The sequence below is a fragment of the Hyaena hyaena genome, unplaced genomic scaffold, assembly GCF_003009895.1.
Source record: "Hyaena hyaena isolate Hyena2069 unplaced genomic scaffold, ASM300989v1 scaffold_28, whole genome shotgun sequence".
NCBI classification, from domain to species: Eukaryota; Metazoa; Chordata; class Mammalia; order Carnivora; family Hyaenidae; genus Hyaena; species Hyaena hyaena.
This window is the reverse complement of record NW_024080660.1, coordinates 3,995,994-4,015,271: the sequence shown is the minus strand read 5'-3', so window position 1 is coordinate 4,015,271 and position 19,278 is coordinate 3,995,994. Positions and strand designations below refer to the sequence as shown.

General features: G+C 55.6%; 1 protein-coding gene across 9 annotated transcripts in view; it reads left to right on the top strand.

Annotated features, from left to right (window-relative positions):
• The window catches only part of PLEKHA6 (pleckstrin homology domain containing A6), a 147,483-nt gene that overhangs the window by 118,534 nt on the left and 9,671 nt on the right, over nucleotides 1–19,278 (top strand). For 5 of the 9 annotated variants that reach the window (XM_039227449.1, XM_039227446.1, XM_039227452.1 and 2 more), the window contains 13 exons: nucleotides 1,381–1,903; nucleotides 2,384–2,470; nucleotides 8,779–8,847; nucleotides 10,113–10,193; nucleotides 10,456–10,605; nucleotides 11,456–11,551; nucleotides 12,982–13,093; nucleotides 13,715–13,854; nucleotides 16,063–16,192; nucleotides 16,410–16,516; nucleotides 17,422–17,598; nucleotides 18,590–18,757; nucleotides 18,840–18,973. In XM_039227449.1, coding sequence (XP_039083380.1) covers nucleotides 1,381–1,903; nucleotides 2,384–2,470; nucleotides 8,779–8,847; nucleotides 10,113–10,193; nucleotides 10,456–10,605; nucleotides 11,456–11,551; nucleotides 12,982–13,093; nucleotides 13,715–13,854; nucleotides 16,063–16,192; nucleotides 16,410–16,516; nucleotides 17,422–17,598; nucleotides 18,590–18,757; nucleotides 18,840–18,973 — 1,974 coding nt within the window. The remainder of the gene's footprint in view (nucleotides 1–1,380; nucleotides 1,904–2,383; nucleotides 2,471–8,778; nucleotides 8,848–10,112; nucleotides 10,194–10,455; nucleotides 10,606–11,455; nucleotides 11,552–12,981; nucleotides 13,094–13,714; nucleotides 13,855–16,062; nucleotides 16,193–16,409; nucleotides 16,517–17,421; nucleotides 17,599–18,589; nucleotides 18,758–18,839; nucleotides 18,974–19,278) is intronic. The other 4 variants (XM_039227448.1, XM_039227451.1, XM_039227454.1 and 1 more) reach the window with 4 other exon arrangements.

The window sequence follows — 19,278 nt, the reverse complement described above, 5'->3', positions numbered from 1 at the left end:
CCTGGTGGGCACAGGCATGGAGCTGGGGTGCTGTGATCGCCGGCATGGGGGTAGTAACAAGCAGCATCCCTTCCTGGAAACCTTCAGCAAGCCAGGCTGAGCTGGGGAACCAAGAGAACACCAAACTCAGGGTCCCCAGCCTGTACAGATCCTTTCCTGCTCCATCTGTGGAGTTTACCCCGGTCCCCCCTCCCCCCCATCCCTGCCTCCTCTGCTTTCTTCAGAGACAGAGACGGAGCGCCCAACCCCTCTCCATGAGGATGCTGGGTGCCCAGGACACACACAGGCAGTCATAGGGAAGGGCCTCAGCATTGTTCCGGTCAGATGTCCATCCACGCTCCCCACCCTCTTACAACAAACAGCCTCTGCTCCAGTGTTTCCACCACCATGAGCCTCACTGACTGCCAAGCCCGCTCACCCCATTTTTGAACGGCTCTAATTGTTTGAAAGTCTTTATTTATATGCAGTTAAAAAAAAAAAAAGAAAAGAAAAGAAACGAAATGTCGCCACTCACAGATCCTAGTCCTGCCCTCTAGATCAATTTCCTCCTTTGTCCCGTGACTGGCTTTCAAGTACTGGAAGACGTTTATTGGGCCCCATAACGCTCATCTCGTCGGGGCAAGTGGGGCTGCTGCTCCCTCTCCAGGGGTGTGGGCCGCTCCAGGGACTGCAGGTGAAGGCTGCTCACCTCCGGGGCTCTGCTGCCGGGGACATCTGGCCTTCCTCGGGGATGAGCGCCTCTTTTGGGATGAGCCCCAGGAACCTCCGGGCCCCATCCTTGACGAGAACATAAAACCAGGGAAGGCGCCCTTTTGTGCCCACTGCGCTGTGTGTTGCCTTTCCCCAGGCCCCTGGTATGTCCCCTTTCCCTCCACTGTTTGCTGCTCTGAAACGATCTGATACATTGTGGTTCAAGCTGGAGTAGAGAGAGCTAACAAGGCTTAAAGTTTCTCCCAAGAAGCTCTGAACGTGAAATTTCTAGCCTCAGGGTGCTAGTTGAGGGAGGAAGCTGCTTTTTTTTTTTTTTAGAGATACAGTTTTTTTTTTAAGTTTATTTATTTTGAGAGAGAGAGAGAGCCAGAGAGAGAGGGAGAGAGAGAGAATCCCAAACAGGCTCCATGCTTTCACAGCAGAGCCCGATGCAGGGATCAAACTCATAAACCATGAGATCCTGACCTGAGCCACGAGGGAGGAAGCTTTGGGGGAGTTTCCCTGCACCTCTGGAAGCAAGCCTCAGTGCCCAGGCAGTGGCTGCTTCTGTGTGCCCCCAGGCTCAGCCTGGTCACAGTCACTCTAGGCTGGAGGACATGGAGGTGGGGGCACAGGTGGGTGGGTGGGCATGTGCTCATTCCGGCTTCCTTACAGTATCCTCTCTCTCAGTCCCTCTAGGTTCTACCCCATGCCCCGGAGGGTCCCTGAGTATTATGGCCCCTATTCCTCCCAGTACCCCGATGATTACCAGTACTACCCACCAGGGGTGCGGCCCGACAGCATCTGCTCCATGCCAGCCTATGATCGGATCAGCCCTCCCTGGGCCCTGGAAGACAAGCATCACTCCTTCCGCAACGGAGGCGGCCCTGCCTTCCAGCTGCGGGAGTGGAAGGAGCCGCCAGGCTACGGAAGGCAGGATGGCACCGTCTGGCTCCCCGGCCCCTCCCCCTCTCGGCAGCCAGTCTATTATGATGAGCTGGATGCCACGTCTGGCTCCCTGCGCCGCCTGTCCCTGCAGCCCCGCTCCCACTCCGTGCCCCGCTCACCCAGCCAGGGCTCCTACAGCCGCGCCCGCATTTACTCCCCTGTCCGCTCACCCAGTGCCCGTTTTGAGCGCCTGCCACCTCGCAGTGAGGACATCTATGCGGACCCCGCTGCCTATGTGATGAGGCGATCCATCAGCTCCCCCAAGGTGAGCCCTCAGCACGCCCCCTCCTTCCTCATGCCCTGAGATCCCCCAGGAGCCTACTACCATCTGCAGAGACGATGTGGAGGTGTGCGGGCATCTGGGACTCTCGGGGTCCCTGTGTCCCACAAGGACGCGCACCACATGTTGGCAGGAGCCACGACGATGCCCGGGAAGCCATTGGCCCTGCAGTTCTGTCCGTGGGAGCGCTGCTTTGGGGCATGTGCTCTGACCCCGGAGTCAGAACATTGGTGCCCTCCCCCAGGTTGTGCCAGGAACCCGATTCCTTGTCAGAGGGCAGAGAGGGTCTGTCTCTTGGGGATTGGCCAGGTTAGTGCAGGGATATTGCAGCTGATAATTGCTGTCCATTGAATTTGGAATCTGCTCTGGGACAGGATACCAAATATCCCTAACCTTGATCGTTGCTGGGGAAGTCCGTGTCCCAGCCGGACCCCCTCAACCTCTCCAATGCACTTTCTCTTCCAGTATGATTACCTGGGAGACAGGCGGCCAGTGCCCGCAGGACTGTTCCCCTACAACTACCCACCATCCCCCACGGTCCACGATAAGACGGTACGTCCTCTCCTCCCGTCTGCTCCCCACGGGACCTCTCCGCCCAGAGCGAGGCCCAACCAGGGCAGCCACAGGGGTGCTCTGTGCCTAGTACCTGGCACTCCTGCTTCTTAGCAGCCTCTGGATACCTCCTCCCTCCCGGCCAGGACTCTAACCCCAATGCAGAGCTTGGTGCCACTTAATGCTGTCTGTGACATAAAGTAGAGCAGGGACTAGATCTGGAGGCGCGTGATGTCCTGATCCCCTCGATCACGTCCAGCATGCAGAGAGGCCAGGTCAAGGGCTTGGGTTACAGACTGGGAAGAAAAGTCAGGTCTGAATGTCCATTAGCAGGCGTCTCCTCCAAGTCCGTCCGTGCCTGGAGTGCTACTTTTGGGAAAAGAGACAAGTGATGGGATTAAGGAAGAAAAGATTTTCCATACTGTGTCTTTTCCTTCTTTTCTCCCTGGAATCTGTTCTCCAGAGAATTTTGGTCTCCACTTGTCTCCACCCTGGAGAACTGGGTGGAGACGCTCCACCTGGGATGCCGGGGAGGGCCACCGGAACCGACAGGCAGAGTCCTTGTCCCCAAAGGCCTGTTGCTGACCCCTGTCCTGATGCAGCCCCGGGAGGCCAGGGTGGACAAGCCTGCATGGGCGTGCACCCACCCAGATCCTTCTCTATGCAAGTTCTAGCCCTAATACACCGCAGGTGCACCCACCCAGATCCTTCTCTGTCCAGACTCTAGCTCTGACACACAGCACCTGCACCCACCCAGAAACCATGGATTCTTCCAGAAAACTCGGGAGCTGGTAGGGAGGGCCAACTGCATTGCTTCAGTGGTGCTTCCCTCTTCCAGGGGAGGGCCCGGCGGACCAGGAGCCCTGGAGCTGGGGCCCGAGTGAGTCCCTCCTCTGGTCAAGGCATCCAGGAGGCCACCTCAGTGTCTTTCCCCAGAACTCCTCAAGGGCAGACAGAGCCCTCTCTCTGACCTTGCCTTCCCCCCTTCCCCTCCCCAGCTAACTCTTAACTGCTTTGCTTCCTTTTTATTGTTTTCTGTTGTCCTGTTCCTGTTTGTTTGTGTTGCCGTTGGGCCTCGGGCTCCGGGTAGGATGAACTTTTAGACCTTCAGTTGCAAAGAAACCTAGAGTATTTGGATCAGCAGGTAGGCAGAGCTGGTGCCCCCTCCCCCCATTCCCCTGCCCTCCTGTCGCGTCTCCCTGCTCCCCCCACCTTCTCATCCTCCAGCCATTTGACAACCTTTGTTGGCATCACGGGGACACAACAAAGTGGCTTATATTTTGGTTTGCGCCTTCACCCCCACCCCCTTCCCCTTCCCCTCAAAGCCCTTTAGGGCAGCTGGGAGTTTCCTGGGGAAAGGAGAATAAGAAATGACCACATGAATAATTAATGCCACCTCCTATTTGTTCAGGCCAGATGGAGCTGTCCCCAGGGGCAGGCGGGAATTTGCATTTCTGCTGGAAAGAGCGGCATAGACCTTGAAAGGGGGTGAGCGCCAGGCGGGGGCCTAAAGTGTTGAGGATTTAGTGCAGCCTGAATCCGGGAAATTATCTATCATGGTTCGCAAGCAGGCTGTTGTTAAACTATGTTGTTAAACAAACACAGTTTGTAAACCAAGGACTACAGACTTGCCCTAGGATGGTGTTTTAAATTACATTAGTTCCGTAGATTTATTAGTTCCTCTGCCAAGTTCCCTTGCATACACGGCTCATGTTCTCCTTGAGAATTCCGTGTGGGAGGCCAAGGGAGTGTTAGCAACCCAGCTTCGGAGATGAGCATCTAGAAGCATCAGTGAACGTTCCCATAGATGGAAGCAATGGGCTGAAGAGATGCTGCCTTTAGGCTCTAACCATTGGCGGCCTTGCCTTTTCAATCTCCGGGGCTCTGATACTTACCACGTTTAGACACCCAGAGGGTCAGTATGCCAGACGTTGATGTGAGCACATACATCTGAGTCCAGATCTGTGCTACAAATCACAGGGGGCCTGGGCATCCCCAGAGTGGCCCTGTGGAGGCGGCCTGAGGTGGTGGAGATAATAATAGTAGTGGTAGTAATAGTAAGAATAATGGCAACAGCTACGTAATGGGGTGCTTTCTCTGTGCCCCATACTATTCTGAGTACTTTATAGATGCTAATGCATTTAATCTTCATAACAACCCTGCAAGCTGGGTCCTGTTGTTATCTCCATTTTAGAGCTGATAAAACTCAAGCACAGAGAAGTTAAGTAACATGCCAAAGGACACACAGCCAACAAATGGCGGAGCTTGGAGTGTGGCTCTGAGATTTTAACCCAGTTTATAGCAGAGGAAATATCTAATATGTGTAGAAGCAGGAGTCAAACCTCGTCAAGATTATTTTACACTCTTAGAGTTCCAGAAAGAACCATACACATGAAATCAGAGGCTACCGCTATAACTGTTGGTGGTTCTAGACACGGGTCATGTGCCGCATAGAAGCCTTGGGGAGATCATCCTCATAGAAGGCCTTGGGCATTAGGGAGCACTGATATCCACGTTTTAATCAGCAGCTCCTCACAGGCACTGCATTTTACTTCCTGAAGCAGCCTGTCTTGTCCACACCGTGAGTGGTCGGGTCCACGTGGAGTTGAGCCTCAGGATGCCAGCCCAGACCAGCACTGGGAAGTGCCAGCGGTTCCCGTAGGAAGCTGGCTCTACAATGCCCTGGGTAGTGAGGGGCAGGGCTGAGTGCCCTCAGGGCTCCTGGGCAGACCCCAGTTCTCTGGCCCTTGTGTGGCTGTACAGGCCTTCAGTGCCACACCTGGGCCCCCCCTGCGGCTGCTGGGCCCTTAGGCTGGCAGCTTGAGAAATAACCCTTCAGTGGACCCCCTCTAGATAAAGAATAATTTTTTGAAAAAGAATAATATTCTTTTTTTATTTAAAAACAATTTTTAACATTTATTCATTTTTTGAGAGGCAGAGCATGAGTAGGGGAGGGGCAGAGAGAGTGGGAGACACAGGATCTGAGACAGGCTTCGGGCTCTGAGCTGTCAGCACAGAGCCCAACGCAGGGCTCAAAGCCACAAACCGTGAGATCATGACCTGAGCCGGAGTCGGATGCTTAACCAACTGAGCCACCCAGCTACCTCAAAAAGAATAATAATAATTGAATGATATTCTTAAAAGGAAGTTTTATATAAGAGTCCAAAACGTGGCGTCAGACATTCTAGTCCCAGTTCTGCCATTTACAAAGATTCTTTTTTTTTTTTTTTTTTATTCTAGTCCCAGTTCTGCCATTTACAAATTTTTTTTTTTTTTTTTTTTTTTTTTTTTTGGTAAACTTGGAAATGTCGCTTTGTGTCTCTGGGCTTTTGTTTTCTCAGTCATAAAACGGCCATTGTAGAATCCGCCTTTTCTGCCTCACAGAGTTCCTGGAGAATCAAGTAAGAGTGTGCATGGCAACACTTTGTCCAGCACTGGCCAGGAGCGGTTACTGCTATTGTGATGATTTTACTCATTTTATTCTAAAACTCAATTTAAAATATTAATTGAGCACCTATATGGTATATAAGGCACTGAGCGAGGTGCTTTCTCACAAAATGTAACATTTTGAACAGACCGAAGGGGCACACAGGAATTCTAGAGACAAAGTTTACGCGGGCTTAAAGATCCCCAAAGCCACAGCATGAGCGGGAGCAGGCTAGGGCAAGAACATTCTAGCTTTCCTCCTTTATTGCTTGAGATCCACTGGTTGTGGAAGGAATGAGATCAGTGGGTGTCCAGGAAAAGCCTGGGCCTCCTTTGCCTTCTCAAAGCCTGGTGTGTTAACAGGTCTGCCTTGTCTTATGCGCATGCATACACACGCACACACACACACACACACACACGACACACAGCAGCATACAAACACACTTATATACACACCATGTACAATCACATACACAGCACACATGCACACCCCATGCACAATAAACACGATCTCATATACGCTGGGCTCCGAACAGATAGGGATTGACTTGAGTTCAGATCCTTACAGAAAATGTCGCTGATGTCTGTTGACCGTTAACTATTTTAGAAACCTCATATTACAATTGCTCTTCTCAAAGCCTTTTCAATGACACTTTATGCCGTAGTGTCATAAGCATTCCAACAGGCTAAAGAGGTAGATCAGATCCTAGGAGAGCCTTTTAAAATGCTGTGGACCCTGCAAAGGGGGGGGGGTCTCCCCCCCAACACACAGAATCAAGGCTGCCCCTGGCTTAGGTGCCTCTTATCCACCTAAGTGGATAAGTTAAAATGTGTGTGGGCCTAGTAAAGATTGGGGAGCTAAGGGCTGAAGATGTGGGAGTCTCCTGAATCGTGACCCCAGGAGCTCTGCCCTAACGTGGCTCCATCCCTTCCCTCATTCACATCCTCTCTCCAAAAAGCTTTTCCCACACAACTTCCCTCTGTGTTCTGCTGCCGTCTCCTGTAGGTCAGTTGAGTTAAAGGGATAGAGCCAAGGACGTTCCCAAATATATTCACTTTTTGATGCTGTCACACTAGAACCAGTGGGGGAAATGACAGCCCTTCTACTTGATTCCGTTGGCTTGTCCTCCCTCCCTGTCTTCCCTCTCTCCTGCCCTCCCTTGTCTCCCTCTTTGCTTTTCATTTGGCAAGTAGTCTTACCCCCTCCATGCTCCTCATGATCCTTGAAACATAAAGAACCCTACTGTTGGGAGAGTAGGGTTCCAGTATCTGGCGTCCCTTTAACGTGGCTTGCTTGTTTTAGCCTCCTTATTTGCTCCCTAGTGTCATCCCAGATCGGCATGGATGCTACCAGCCCAGCTCTGGAAACCGTGTTTAGCAATCCTTTCTACTCTAGAGCGCAGAGGTGGGCAGGGGTCGGGGAGAGAGAGCTGTGTCCACCTCTTTGTGAAGGCCCATCTACAGAGCAGCCTAGGTTTTCTTTCTCAGCTGGTTCATTTCCTTCAAATTTGGGGAGCTGGGTTTTTCAACAACTGCCGGTGTGGTCTTTGACCGAAGCAACGTGAGGAAAGAGAACTGGGGCAGGGAGCTGACCTTGGCCAGTGTGAATGAGACCCACACCTCTCAGGCACCCTGGGGGAGTGTCGCTGGGTGGGGGAGGGGTCTCTCAGGGCTGAGAGCGAGGGCACAGCAGCCCTCCACTCCCTTCCGTGGCCTTTCCTCAGAGCACCTTCAGTGCCGGCCCTGGGACAGAGTTCACAAGGGGCCAGCGATGGGTAAGGCCAGAGGGAGCTGGAAACCCCATGAGAAGCTGCCCTTTCCGGGAAGGCGAGCCCAGGCAGGTGATGGGGAGATAGCTCTATGTGGGCCGGAGTTTGAATCGTCAATTCCTTCCTCTGCTGCAGATGAGTGAGAGTGAGACTCTCATCAGTATGGTGAACCGCATGGTGGAAAACTCCTCCCCCAGGGCCCAACTCTTCATGCAAGTAAGGCCTGCACCTGGCAGCATGGTCCCTGTCAACACCATCTCCGCTGCTCGTGCATGGTCAAGTCAAGCCATCTGGGTGGGGGCTTGCTCTGCCCACCCTGCCCATCCACCAGGCCTCATCTCCAGGCCCCTCTACCTGGACCCTCTCCTTCCATCTCACTGTGTTGCTTTTGTTCTTCATGTTCATGGGTGAACCCAAAGGCCCATTTCTCAAACCATCAAAATAGCCAGCGTCTCCATCCCATATCATGCCAGGGATCACGAATCTGCTTTTCAGCACCCACGACTTCTATTTCATGTTTGTTATCGTCTTATCAGACGTCTTTGGGGTTAAGGGCAAGAGGGTGTGATAGGGACCCATCCAATGCCAAGGTTGTGTCGAATGCGCTGTAGTTTCCAGATGCCTCACCGAGGGTGGGCAGCAGTTGCCGGACCCGGATGTACCCCTGGGGTAGGCACAAGCCCTGTGACTGGTGTTCAGTCTACTACGATGATAATTCTCCAAATGTTTCCAGTGCTCGTTCCATTTCCCCATGACTCACCCTCAGAAACAGCCAAGGGTTCACTGTTGTTGTCATGGCCGTTACCAGTAAGCCATCCGGGGTCTGTCCACCCCCGGAGTCCCTCTCAGCAGTAGACCTCGAGGTCAGGGGAGAGAGGAGATACAGAGTAGGAGCTAAGCAGAGCCAGCCTCAGCAGTCGGGAAAGACCTACACAGGGGCCCTCCTGGCCTTCCCAGCTGGGTGCAAAGGACTAGCTCAGGTTCCCGGAATGGGAGCTGCGAGAGGTGATGGAGCCTGGTCTCGGACAAGAACGGAGTGAGGGTTGTCCGCGTTGCCGTCCCCACACGCCCTGCGTGTCCCCTGCTGCTGTAACCGGCTTCGTGTTCCTGCAGGTCCCTCCGTACCCAGAGGTGTTCCGGGACGGCCTCCACACCTACAAGTTAAACGAGCAAGATACAGATGTAAGAGCAGCTCTCCTGCTCCTCTGTCCTCTCCAGTCCCTTCCGCTGTCGCCCTCATCTTCGCGCTCCTCCGCTGGGGCTTTTCCTCCGTCCATCTCTGTCCTTCTGCTGGCTCTTCATATCTTTGACCCATGTCCCGTCTCGCCACAGGCAGCATTCTGCCTGCCCCTTCCTCATCCTCTTTCTTTTCTCGTTCTTACCAATCACCCCCCCCCCATGCTGGCTGTGTGCATTTCCCCACTGAGCCCTAAGGCCCCCTCGTCCACAGCAGTGGGGTCTGCTCATTCCAAGGGACTCGGACTCTGTTAGGAGGGACAGCAACCAGGCTGCTCTGGGCCCAGCCTGGCAGGAGTCCTCGGTGACTGGAGGGAAGAACCTGGCCCTGGCCTCAGGGAGCTTCAGGGCAGTGGCAGATGCCAGGTAGCAGCAGGCGGTGACCTATGATTCACAGACTAAGTGGGATCGATAATGGGTTCTGCTGGAATGCAGGGCAGTGAGTGAGGCCACGCAGGCTGTTAGGTCAGGGACAAAGCAGGTAGCATATGAGCCGGGCCTTGAAGTTAAAACGCCCGGAAGACAAGATCTGGCTCAGTAGAAAAGAGCCAGAGAAGGGATTGAGGAACGGCGTGCATAAAGATGTGGATACTGGAAAGCATAAGTCTTTCCAGAAGAGAAGTCGGGCCTAAGCTGCCTCCTCCCATCACCACTGGCCTTGCCTGGGTACTGGGTCTGCCCTGTAGGTCTGGGAGAGTTTCCCTCCAGGCAAGGACCAGATCTCAGAAGGACCCCAGCGTCAGCCATCCTGAGGCCCTGGAAGGAGGGGAGAACAGGGTCCTGCGAGACTGGGGGACTGGTCTGCATTGCTTACTGGTTCTCCCAAGACTACTGCCTCCTCCTCCAGTCCATGCCCGCCGGGGAGGCCAGGCCATCATATCTGCTCGACCCTTCGGGACTCGGAACCCCCAGGAGGAGGGGAAGGCAGGGGCTTAACATTGAACTCCTCTCTCAAGCTGACTCACTTCCTCAGAGAATAAGCACATCTCCCTTCACAGTAGGTCCTTGGGGAGTCTCCCAAGGTGAAGACCATCTTCCTGTTCCCAGGAGCCTCCAAGGTCAAGGTGAAGAAGGCCTAGGGTTCCTCAGCAAGGGAAAGGAGGAGGTATCCAGAGGCCAGGCCCTTCCAGCCAACTTCCCAGCCCCCGTCAAACCATGTCCTTCACCCCTTCTCTCTCCCTCCCTTCCCCTGCACCCCCTCGGGCCCCCAGAAGCTGCTGGGCAAACTGTGTGAACAGAACAAGGTGGTGAGGGAGCAGGACCGGCTGGTGCAGCAGCTCCGAGCTGAGAAGGTGAGAGCCAAGGGGTGGCCTTGAGTTGGGGGGGGGCGGGGGCTGGATCCGGGACATGTGGGTCGCCATCCCTACCCTTACGCTGACAAAGCCCTGTTGTCAACTTCTGTCCCGCCCTTCACTGGAATAGCTGAAGCTCTTCCGAGGGCCCCAGCCGGTGAGGACCACCGCCACCAGGTTGTGGGCTGAACCACTGGGCCTCTTAAAGTCCCAGAGAGGGGTTTTCAGGGCTGTTGACAGCTGTTCCCCCACCCTTCTTCAGGAGAGCCTGGAAAGTGCCTTGATGGGGACCCACCAGGAGCTGGAGATGTTTGGAAACCAGCCTGCGTACCCAGAGAAACTGCTGCACAAGAAAGAGTCCCTGCAGAACCAGCTGATCAACATTCGAGTGGAGCTGTCACAGGCGACCACGGTACCTCCCCAGCCCCGTCCGCACCCCGACAGAGAGCCTCCCCTCCCGGGCTGTGCCCACCAGCTCCTGCTCTCCTGTGCGGGCGGGAGCAGCAGGGTGCTCTTGGCCAGAAGGGCCACAAACACCAGACCTTAGGACGGCCCTGCAGGCGGCAGCCCCTATGCCGGCCTCCTCGGTACCCGGGCTCTGCCGAGGAAACGGGCTTATTTTTCACAAACTTTATACCTGCGTCCGGACTCGATCAGGACTGCGTGAAGTTGAGGGCGGCTTATTTCCTCGGCCGCTCTCACAGCTTCGCCGCCTACGTCTGTCCTCGCCCCTGGAGATCCAGGCACCGGCGGCAGTGCCAGCGCCCTTGTCGTTTCCCGTTGGCACAGGGCCGACCCAGCAGTCGGTGCGCACTGCTTGGATAACGGCTCAGGCTGCAGCAGCAAAAGTCCCCGGAAAACATGGCCCAGAAGGGAGGGAGGTCTCTGACCCCCAGAAAGCAAACACCTCTGGGTTTTCTCTTTTTGCCCTCCACTTTGTGTCACCCAGTTGGGGGGCGAGGGGTGGAAACCAGTAGGCTGTGGGCATCGTGCGATCCCCTCATGGCCTACCCACACGCCCGGAGAGGATTCTGGTTTCTCTCTTCCGGCCTGCGGTACGATGGGCCACTGTACCTCTTGTAAGGCCAGTGTTTGGCTGTCATCAGAACGCCTCAGCCCCGGCCGTCTTGTCCTGGCCTCTGTGCCCTCCTCCCTACCCGTGCCAGGCCCCGGGAACCTTGGCCCCGGACCCCATGGCAGGGTGGGGGGTGGGGAGCCTTTGGCAATGGCTGCTTTCTCAGTAAACCCACGCCCCCTTGCAGGCCCTGACGAACAGCACCATAGAGTATGAGAACCTTGAGTCCGAGGTCTCTGCCCTGCACGACGACCTCTGGGAGCAGCTCAATTTGGACGTCCAGGTGAAGAGGGGCCCAGGGCAGGGGAGGGGCGGGTGGCACGCCTTCCCTCGTCCTTGCGGCCACAAGAAACAAAAGAGGCTTCCTTTCTTGCTTTAGAGCCCTCAGAGACTTGAGACAGGGAGTCGGTCCTGAGACAAAGGACAAGGTTCAAGTCCACTTAAAACAGACGCTTTCAGGACGAAGATAATGTGGACTCTTCTTTAGTTCCATCAAGTCATTAGGAAGGAGTAAAGCTGAAACACAAGAGAGTGAGGTTAGACGAAGGTATTTTAAGACTGCAAGGATTTAGCACATGAATACAGACACAGATGTCGGTCTAGGTACCGGTATAGGTCTCTATGCGAACACAGATAAGGGTATACGTGTAGCTATCCCTCGTGACCACAGAAGTGGCCCACTCAGGAACTTTATGATAGGAAGGAGGCTTTCCTTCCCAGGAGGGGTTAGAAACACTCTGCCTGGAGGCAGGAGGCTGGACACGTTCACCCTGGCGAGTCTTTACCCTTTTCTTCTATCACTCATGTCTGCCCGGGCTCTACGAGCCCTGTCTCTCTGATGCGGTTAATGCCCCAGGTTCCCCTATTTTCCTTCTGGTAAACTCACCACCAGCTTCACTTGCAGCTGGTTAGGGAGGGTGAGGTGAAGGCCCTCATGGTCCAGGTCACCCAAATGCCACCTTGTCCTGTGGGCAGGCCTCACGTAACATGAACATTTTAGGAGGTAGGGAAGCACCCTGGTCAAGAGCACTAGCTCTGGAGACAAATAGACCCAGACTCAGATGGTAGCCGTGCTGCTTAGTAACAGATGGTCTTGGGCACAAGTCTCTTTGTCTCCAAAGTCAGGACACGTGTCACCTCTGTCTTTCAGAGTTCTCATGCAGCTGAGAGTTCTCATGCAGAAATGAGTTAGCTTATGCAAAGCACTTAGAGCGGAGCCTGGTATGCGGCGTGGAGAAGAGTTGGGCCACCAAATAAGTGGTAGCTGTTATTCTTCAAAGAGTGTAGTCTCTAACTGAAAAAAATCGATGAGGATTTGGGCATGCATTGGGTGTATTATAAAAGGGCTGTTGGGATATAAAGAATATGAGTAAATTGGAAACTCTTACCTTTGAGAACTGGCTACCATAGCTGCCACCTAGAGAGGCATTTGCTCCAAGACCACCCTGATCTCCCTGGGGAAGCTGAGGCAAGCTTGCATAACGGGGCTCTTGACTGTGATAACAGGGCCTTCTTCTCTGGCAATTCCAAATTCCATTCATAGAAGCCGAAGGGGCACGGTCTTCCCCTAAGAAAGATGAACATGCTAGAGGGCGCTGTGAGCACGCGCATGCGCACAGGGCTCCCATCTCCCGCCGGCCCAAAGGGATGCAGGGAGAAGGCTGAGACCCTCCTCACAGCCACTTCCCTTGATCTGTTGTCCTGCTGTTTCAGAATGAGGTACTCAACCGGCAAATCCAGAAGGAGATCTGGAGAATCCAGGACGTGATGGAGGGGCTGAGGAAGAATAACCCATCCCGGGGCACAGACACGGCCAAGCACAGAGGTGGGCGCCTCCTCCACCAGCCTCCTGGGACGCTCACCAGAAATGCTGGTGTCTCTGGCGTCCATCCCGCATCTGTCCACTCCCACCCCTCAGGCCCTTACACCGTGCTCAGGGCTAGTCAGGGCCTTCCCTGGCCTCCAGAATCTTCCCCACCGGGAGGGTAGGTAGGACTCCCTTACTCCCTCCCCCTCCTCCCAGAACAGACCAAACATACCTGTCAGAGACACTGTTGACCCTGATAGTCCAGATTCCTCCCCAGCAAAGGTCAAAGAGCGCCTCTGCCTCCCCCTACCCCTAAGCCCAGGGGCCTGTTGGTGATCTGAAGCCACTAACTTAGTGTCCTCCTGAAGCCCGGGACCTTGGGCTGGCTTTCTCTGACATCTCGGAGGCAACAGCGTCGCTTCCATCCATCACCTTCCCCTGCCCCCCACACTTTCCCACGGCCAGCCTGCACCCCAGCCCACATGATAAGTCCCTTAGGCGGGCCCAGGTGGCCCCGGAACCTTCCTCCCACATCCCTGCGTCCTCCCCTGCCTCCTCCCTGTGGAGCCCATCCACATGCTGGGCCACACCCCTACCCCATCCATCCCTCACCTCTCCTCTCCTCTCCTCTGCCCCCAGGAGGACTTGGCCCCACGGCCACCTACAGCTCCAATAGCCCCGCCAGCCCTCTCAGCTCCGCCAGTCTCACCAGCCCCCTGAGCCCCTTTTCGCTGGTGTCCGGCTCTCAGGGGTCCCCTACCAAGCCCGGGTCCACCGAGGTAAGCTGAGAAAGTGGAGTAGAAGGTAGGTGGGAGGGTGAGGGGAGGAGCAGGTCCTCATTTGCCTGAAAGACCCCAACTCTGCGCCCCTCTCTGCCCCAGAGGCCGCGAGTCCTGGAGCTCTGGCTTTCTGTCTCACGCGGTCGTTGCCTCACGCCCAGGTGGGCGGGCCTCCTTCCAGATTTCTCCTTTCCTTGTGCTCATCTGCATTTGTCATCTGTAGCTTCCTTCCGGGGAACTCTCTTCCCAAACACCAGGGTGGTTAACAAAGATACCACTTCATGGGAATTTAAAGCCGGGATCTTTCCAGCACATGAGAGGGTCGAGGGTCAGGGTGGGGAGCAGTTTCCTAGCCAGTCAGCACGTGTTTACAGGGGCTCTATCAGGGGAAGGGACGGTGTGAGGCCTCCGAAATGCACATGTGCATGCCCACGGCCCTCCACTTGGGGACCCAGCATCCGGTGCCAACCCACACCAATTTATAGGAAACAGCCAGCCTCTGGGGCCTGGTGGTATGTGTCTCAGTATTGACCGGAAATGCTCCGTATTCCCGAGACGATGGAACTTCGAGCCACTAAGCATTGGGACAGGTGCAGGAACGAGGGAAAGGCATCACAGACAGGAGGGGTGGCAGAAGCCAAGACACGGGGCACGAGTGGGCCCAGCGTGCCGGTGAGACAGTGAGCAGGGAGCTTTGGAGAAAAGTGGGGCAACAGTGGGGAGCAGTGCACAGGTGGGGTCTCTGCTTGAGGCCGGGCTGAGGGCTCGCCCCAGAACTAGGGCTGCATCTGGGTGGTAGCTGGGAGTCGGTGGTCCAGGGGCCCGCCACAGGTCTCCACGATGTCGTCGTCTGTCCCCCTGCTAATGCTCTTTTCTCCTGCTCTCACAGTGGCTGCTCTCCTTCCTCCTAATGCTCTGGCTTCTCTCTGCCTCAGGAGCCCGGCCCGCCACGGCCCCCCCTTCCCAAAGCCTACGTCCCCCTGGAGTCTCCTCCAAAAGTGCCTCCACTCCCTAGCGAGAGCCGCTTCTGGCCGTACCCCAGCTCCCCTTCCTGGCACCGCAGTGGCGAGCCAGCTAGGGGTCAGGTACCCAGCACCCTTGGGTCCTGGAGGGCAGGGGCGGCGGGAGCGGGGCGAACAGCCAGGCGAGGGGGCAAGGCAGCGCACAGAGCCATTTTCCCCATTCCAGTATTAATTTTCCCACAGCTGCCCCGTCGGACTCTGGGATAAGGAAAGGGATGGCGGAAAATGCTTTCCCCCTTTTGCACCTCTCTGCGGACAGAGGGACGATGAGTTAGTTGCCCTACTCCATGCCGCGGCTCCCGGGGAGCCGCTGGCTGTGCGGGCCGGTGTGGCCCCACTTCCTGCCAGCACCAGCCGGCAAGGAAAATCCAGGGACCTGCAGCGATGGGTGCCGCTCCGATCCGTTTCTGCTCCTGTCCACCTCAGACCCCGGCCCTCCCGTGCTGTCTCTGTCTCTGCCTTGCCCCTGTTCTCTTGGGTTTTATCAGCCCTGGGATGTAAAAATAAGGGCCCCCTTTCCTGCCTCTCTCCCAGGAGACAGGGGCAGTTAGTTGGGCAAGAAGTTGCATGGTGAGTAGAAGGGGTCCTGTGCCTAAAACGGGCTTACCCGTGTCTCTCCCCGGACTAGAGCTGGCCTTTCTGGCCTCTGGCCCTATCTCTCTGTGTGCCCCGCTCTGACACTTAGACTCTTCAGCGCCCAATGGGAGCAAAAGGGGTGCAGGTGGTGTCTGAGGCCCCTCCTCGTCTCATGATTCTGCGAGCCCTCAAGCTAAATGCACTTTTCTGTCGCCCGGAACCTTGGTACCAAAGCCCAGCTGGTTCTTTTGCTGAAGTTGGGGGCGGGACCCCAATGAAGCCCTCAGAGATCCCCAGCCTTATCGGCCCCTCCTCTGGCCATTCCTCCTCTCGGGCTCCCAGCAGAGTCTGTGCTTCTTGGCGTGTGCCAAGGACTGGCCTTCTGAGCCCTCACCCCCCAAGGTGAGCCGGCATTGGCCAGCCATAAGGTGGCATGGGTGGGAGGCTCGCTCTCACCTCTGCCTGCGTCCCGGCTGGCTCACTTCGAGTTTCCTTAGCCCTTGTTTTCAAGGGTTTGTGCTCCAACCATTGCAGAACAAAGAAACATCCCTGGGGGCCAAGTCCCCAGCAGCCCCTACAGCACCAGGCATCACGTCCTTTCTCCCCCCAGCCCAAGGCAAGCTACGAGCAAATCAAGAAAGACCCCCACCAGACGTCACCCCTGGACACTGCTAGAGACATCAACCTTGTGCCCGCCAGGCAAGACGTGGAGGCAGAGAAGCAGGCAGCTCTCAACAAAGGTACTTCCTGACCCACCCTCCTAGGCTAAGCAAGGCCAAGAGTCAGAGAGGAGCCCAGAGAGGTGCTCATTCCCAGCCAAAGACGGTGAGGGGCCACCCATCCGGGGCCTTTCCTCTCTGCCACGGGTGGGACCGAGCCTCCTCTAGAAACAGGCTCCCCTGTCTGTCCGCCCTCCTGCTCTCCAGGAGGCCCACTGTTTCTTCTGTCTCCCTATAGTTGGCATTGTGCCTCCTCGGACAAAGTCACCCACCGATGAAGAGGGAACTCCGTCAAGGGTGGTGAGGAGGGGTGCCAACGCGCTCACCAATGGACTCTCCTCCCGGGTGAGTACAATCTGCGGGCTCCGCGGCCTGAGCGGGCCTGAGCTGGCTGGCGCCCCTCTGTGTCCACCCATCTGTCCCCGAGCGGGTGGAGGAAGGCAGGACACGTGGGAGGGGGAGCAGGAGCTTCACTGGAGACGCCTTCCTTCAGGGAGACGTATCGAGGGACAAGGGGCAAGGAAGACACACGTTACTTGCATTGTTCTTATCTGACTATAATTCTCAATTTGCTGTGGCCCTAATTCAAGACAAGAAGAATATTTAACAGAAGGATTATAATGTGCCGGCGATGAAATACAAATCCAGCAAACATTAGGGTCAAATGAGCCGACCTAAGGCAGTAGGTGTAGATGTGTTTCCTAGGGCTGTGAGGAAATTAACAAAGCACCCCAAATTTAGGGGCTTAAAACAACAGAAGTTTATTCTCTCACAGTCGTGGAGGCCAGGAGTCCAAAATTGAGGTCATCAGGGTTGGTTCCTTCTGGAGGTTCTGAGGGAGCACGTGTCCCATGCCTCTGTCCTAGCCTCTGGTGCTGCAGGCAATCTTCCCTGTCCCTTGGCTTGTAGCCACAACACTCCAATATCTGCTTCTACCTTCACATCTCCTTCTATTCTGTCTTCTTTTGTACTGTCTCTTGTAAGGACCCCCAAGATTGGATTTTGGGTCCACTGGAATTCAGGATCTCTTCTTAAGAACCTTACCTTAATCACACCTGCTGCAAAGAAAGACCCTATTTCCAAATAAGGTCACATTCACAGTTACTATGGGGTTAGCACTTGGACGTATGTTTTAGGAGCTATTCTTTAACCCACTATGGACAGGCTTCCCAGAGAAGGGAACGTTAAGGGATTAGGGCCGCTGAAGAAGCTGGGAGGGCACCTGTCAGAGCCCCGTTCTCCCGCTGCAGCAGGAGCGCCCCAAGAGCGCTGTGTTCCCTGGTGAGGGCAAGGTCAAGATGAGCGTGGAGGAGCAGATTGACCGCATGCGGAGGCACCAGAGCGGCTCTATGAAGGAGAAGCGAAGGAGCCTGCAGCTCCCGGCCAGCCCAGCCCCCGACCCCGCTACCCGGCCTGCCTACAAAGTGGTAATGTCCTCACGGCGACCCACCGACATGGCCCAGCTCTGCCCGCAGCACCCACCCCCAGTGGGTGACCAGCCTGGGCCAGGGGCAGTTGGGTGGGGGGCACCTGGGGAGAACTGCGGGAGGCTTCTCCTCATTAGGCAGAAGGTATATTGCAACAAGCATTCCTTTTTTGTGCGCTTAAAGTAAAACAATTCCCCCAAAAGCACGCGTTGATTGTTTCAGTTGAAATGAATTACGCAAAATTCATTTAATACAGAATAGCGCAAAACTCACCGCCCAGAGAGAGCCATCACTTCTGCATGCTTCTAGAGCATTTCCTATGTATTTGGCACTGGGCTGGGGCTACTGAAGATAATCATGACGGCGACTGTTGCCTGGTCCAGTTCACAAACCTCACATTGTTTTATTTGGGTCTTCGGCAGTGCCTGCTTAGGAATGATCACCCCTGGTTTAGAGGTAGGGAAACAGAATCAGGAGAAATTAAGGATTCCTGGGCTACATGGCTCTTGAGCGTGGAGCTGGGAGTGGCCCCAGGCATCTGCCCAAGTTTTTTTCCCACCACATTTCAGAAATACAGGAAAACTTTGATTCCTAAGTCCTACCCTCTCAAGCAGCTTACATTCTGCTTGGTGGAATGGAGCTTCTCTGATATGAAACAACTAAAGACTGACGTAAGACACAGTAATCAACTGCCCAAAATGTGTGGCACAGAACATGAACACAGGCTACAGCCAGATGGAAGTAGCAAATACTGATGAGACACATTGATGAGATTTTACCTCTGGACCTTTGCAGGCGGGCAGGCTCTGGACGAGCAGCCTGGGAGGAAGATAACTGGGCGGTGGGGCCGTGGGGCGGTGGCCAGATGGGGCGCGACGAGCAGAGAGGACAGAGGCCTGGTTTGCGCTGCCCGGACACACGGGCTGCAGGGGAAATGGCTGCCGGCAGCGGGACAAAGGCCCCGTGTGGTCACGGCGGTGCTGTCCCCTAGGTGCGCCGTCACCGTAGCATCCATGAGGTGGATATCTCCAACCTGGAGGCAGCCCTGAGGGCAGAGGAGCCCGGGGGGCAGGCCTATGAGACGCCGAGGGAAGAAATCGCCCGGCTTCGCAAAATGGAGCTGGAGCCCCAGCACTATGACGTGGACATCAATAAGGAGGTGAGTGAAGCCCAGGAGGGCAGCGGGGGAGGGATGCCTGGAAGGCGGTGGGATGCGGATGCTGACTCAGGTCCCTCCGCAGCTGTCCACGCCAGACAAAGTCCTCATCCCTGAACGGTACATTGACCTGGAGCCCGATACTCCCCTGAGCCCCGAGGAATTGAAGGAGAAGCAGAAGAAGGTGGAGAGGATCAAGACGCTCATTGCCAAGTCCAGGTAACGGGCCTGAGTGAACCTCGACGTCATCTGCCCGCCCTGGCACCCAGGGCACCTGGGGTGCTAGTGTCACTGACTCCAGCACCCCATCCCATGCCAGTGGGAGCCCCGAGTGTCCCCAGCGGGGAGCAGACGGAGGCAGTGGCTCAAGGCAGTAGACGGCAGAGATGCTACTGCCATTGGGCATCAGAAGGACAGCTGGGTGCAGGCACGTGCTGTCATCAAGACAAACTCTTGGGCTGCCCTCTGGTGACTTCTCTTCCTCATCAAGGCTGCCCTAAGTGTTCACCTGAACCTTCTAATTT